This window comes from Octopus bimaculoides, chromosome 21 (assembly GCF_001194135.2).
Source record: "Octopus bimaculoides isolate UCB-OBI-ISO-001 chromosome 21, ASM119413v2, whole genome shotgun sequence".
In the NCBI taxonomy this organism is placed as follows: domain Eukaryota; kingdom Metazoa; phylum Mollusca; class Cephalopoda; order Octopoda; family Octopodidae; genus Octopus; species Octopus bimaculoides.
This window is the reverse complement of record NC_069001.1, coordinates 33,157,902-33,160,437: the sequence shown is the minus strand read 5'-3', so window position 1 is coordinate 33,160,437 and position 2,536 is coordinate 33,157,902. Positions and strand designations below refer to the sequence as shown.

The window sequence follows — 2,536 nt, the reverse complement described above, 5'->3', positions numbered from 1 at the left end:
ACACACACACACACACACACACAACCCTGATCACATCCCAGTATACTCTGTAAAGTGATTGGGTGTTAAGAAGAGCAACCAGCTGTAGAAACCAAGCAAAACCAGACTGGAACATGGTGCAGTTCCCTGGCTTGCCAACCCATGCCAGCATGGAGAACAGACTTTAAATGATGAGGATGTCAAAGGGACTCTTTTTTTCAAGTGATGGGCAGATTGTATGATATTTGTGTGTGAAGTGTATTGTTGCCTGGTAATGAAACATGAAAATTGAATGTAGAAGATATACAAGGGGTGGAAAGAATTGAGGCAAGCATGGTCCTTCGCTGGATGTGTAATGTTAGTATGCATGAGCAATAGAGCACAAACTACTTGAGAGAAAATCTGGATTATAAGAGAATTTCCATGTAGTGTGAAAGAGATAAGACTGAGCTGGTGTGGGACATGTGATGTGTACAGTGGATGATGACGGTTGGTTATAGAAGGGTCCAGAAATCCAAGTGGACGGAACCTGTGAAAGATGAAAACTAAGGAAAAACATGGGAAGAAAGTCTATCTCAAATAGTAGAACTTTATGAAAGACATGAAAAAAATATTTGTGAGAAATGATGAGATAGTGTATTGGGGAAGAGATGTCTGGACCATCAAAGGAGGGGCTTCATGAACCAGAGGGTCATAAGGCTGGTTTCCTGGACCCTGTGGTGTATATATTCTTCACCTTGATGGGACACTGACTTGTCACAGAATTACCAATTTCTACCAGCTGAATAAACTTTTGCAATGTGAAATGAAGAACACAATGCATCACCTACACCAGGAATCGAAACCACAATCTTATGATCATGAGTACAACACCCTAACCACTAAGCCATGCACCTCCACATGCCTAAACTATGCAAGCATGAAAAGGAAAATAGAAAATGAAAACAATGATTAAATTATCTTTATCATTAATTATAATTATCTTCATTTACCGTATTCTATTCCTCATTCTTATCTTCCCCATTCTTTCAGCTCCAATGATGATTCTATATCAGAATCTCCGCCAACTTCACTGCATGGTGCTTCTAAACTATGGATTGGTAAAGACTACTGTAACTTTATCTTCAAAGATTTTGTTGACCTTGAAGCACCTTTTGAAGGTAAGCTTTTGTGCATGTTACCATTGTTGTTGTTGTTGTTATTGTTCTCCTGCCCCACTCTTCCTTCTTACTATTACCCATCATATTTTACCTTGATAAGAATCAAGTCACTCACAGTAACTGACATTAAGTAAAACAACCTGTTGTTGTTGTTTCCTCAATCAAGCAGACATGTGATGAAAGACATTCTAGCTGTGGCCAGCCAAAAAACTAATTGATATTGGCAGAATCGTTAGCATGCCAGGCAAAATGCTAACCAGCATTCTGAACTTAAATTCTGCTGAGGTCGACTTTGCCTATCATTGTTTTGGAGTCAATAAAATAAGTACCAGTTAAGGCACTGGGGTCAATGTAATCGAGATATTCCCTCCCCAAAATTTCTGGCCTTACGCTAAAATTCAAAACCAATATTATTGGCGGGAATATAACATTATTGGATCCAAACAAGAATCCAGTCTTCTGTGATACAATGGCACCAATATTAAATGGTGATGGGAATGGGAGGGGTTACATTAGTAGAATCCTTGTAGTGTTAGATCCATCCATTCAGATTCTGAATTCACATCCCACTGGGGTCTACTTTATCCTTCATCCTTCCCACATCAATAAAATAAGGTACTGGTCAAATACTGGGGTCAATCTAATTACCTGTCCCTTCCACTCAAATTTATGTTGTTTTGTCTGTTCTGTAGATGAGTATTAGTGATATGTAACTTCATCTAAAATATTTGAAAGTCTCTCTAAGAATTCATGGAAAATCTCTGTTCTTGTTTTCTTTTCAGATATGATTGACCGCACTAAGACACCGCGGATGCCCTGGCATGATATTGGAATGGCTGTCTACGGCAGCGCTGCGCAGGATGTTGCACGCCATTTCATTCAACGTTGGAATATGATCAAAGTGAGTGACAGACAACAAACAGTTTATTTACATTCTTTTAGCTCAAACATACACACACACACACACACACACAGAGGCTGTGTGGTAAGATGTTTGCTTCCCTACCACGTGATCTCAGGTTCAGTTCCACTGCATGGCTCCTTGGACAAGTATCTTCTGCTATACACCCAGACCAGTCAAAACCCTGTGAGTGGATTTGGTAGATGGAAACTATATAGGGGAGTGAAGCACTTGGACAGTACACTTCTAAGGAAGGGAACCACAGGAGCAGGGAACCACTAGGGTAGTGAACCATTAAGGAAGTGAACCATTAAGATAGTCAACCACTAGGGTAGTCAACCATTAAGGTAGTAAACCAGCAGGGTAGTCAACCAGTAGGGTATTCGACCACAAGGGTAGTCAACTACAAAGGTAGGCAACCACTAAGGTAGTGAGCCACTAGAGTAGTGAACCACTTGGGTAGTGAACTACTTGGGTAGTGAACCACTTGGGTAGT

General features: G+C 40.3%; 1 protein-coding gene across 1 annotated transcript in view; it reads left to right on the top strand.

Annotated features, from left to right (window-relative positions):
- LOC106868096 (phospholipase D1) overlaps positions 1-2,536 on the top strand; it is a 146,838-nt gene that overhangs the window by 129,191 nt on the left and 15,111 nt on the right. The window contains exons 17-18 of the mRNA XM_014913212.2: positions 1,012-1,139; positions 1,922-2,040. Coding sequence (XP_014768698.1) covers positions 1,012-1,139; positions 1,922-2,040 — 247 coding nt within the window. The remainder of the gene's footprint in view (positions 1-1,011; positions 1,140-1,921; positions 2,041-2,536) is intronic.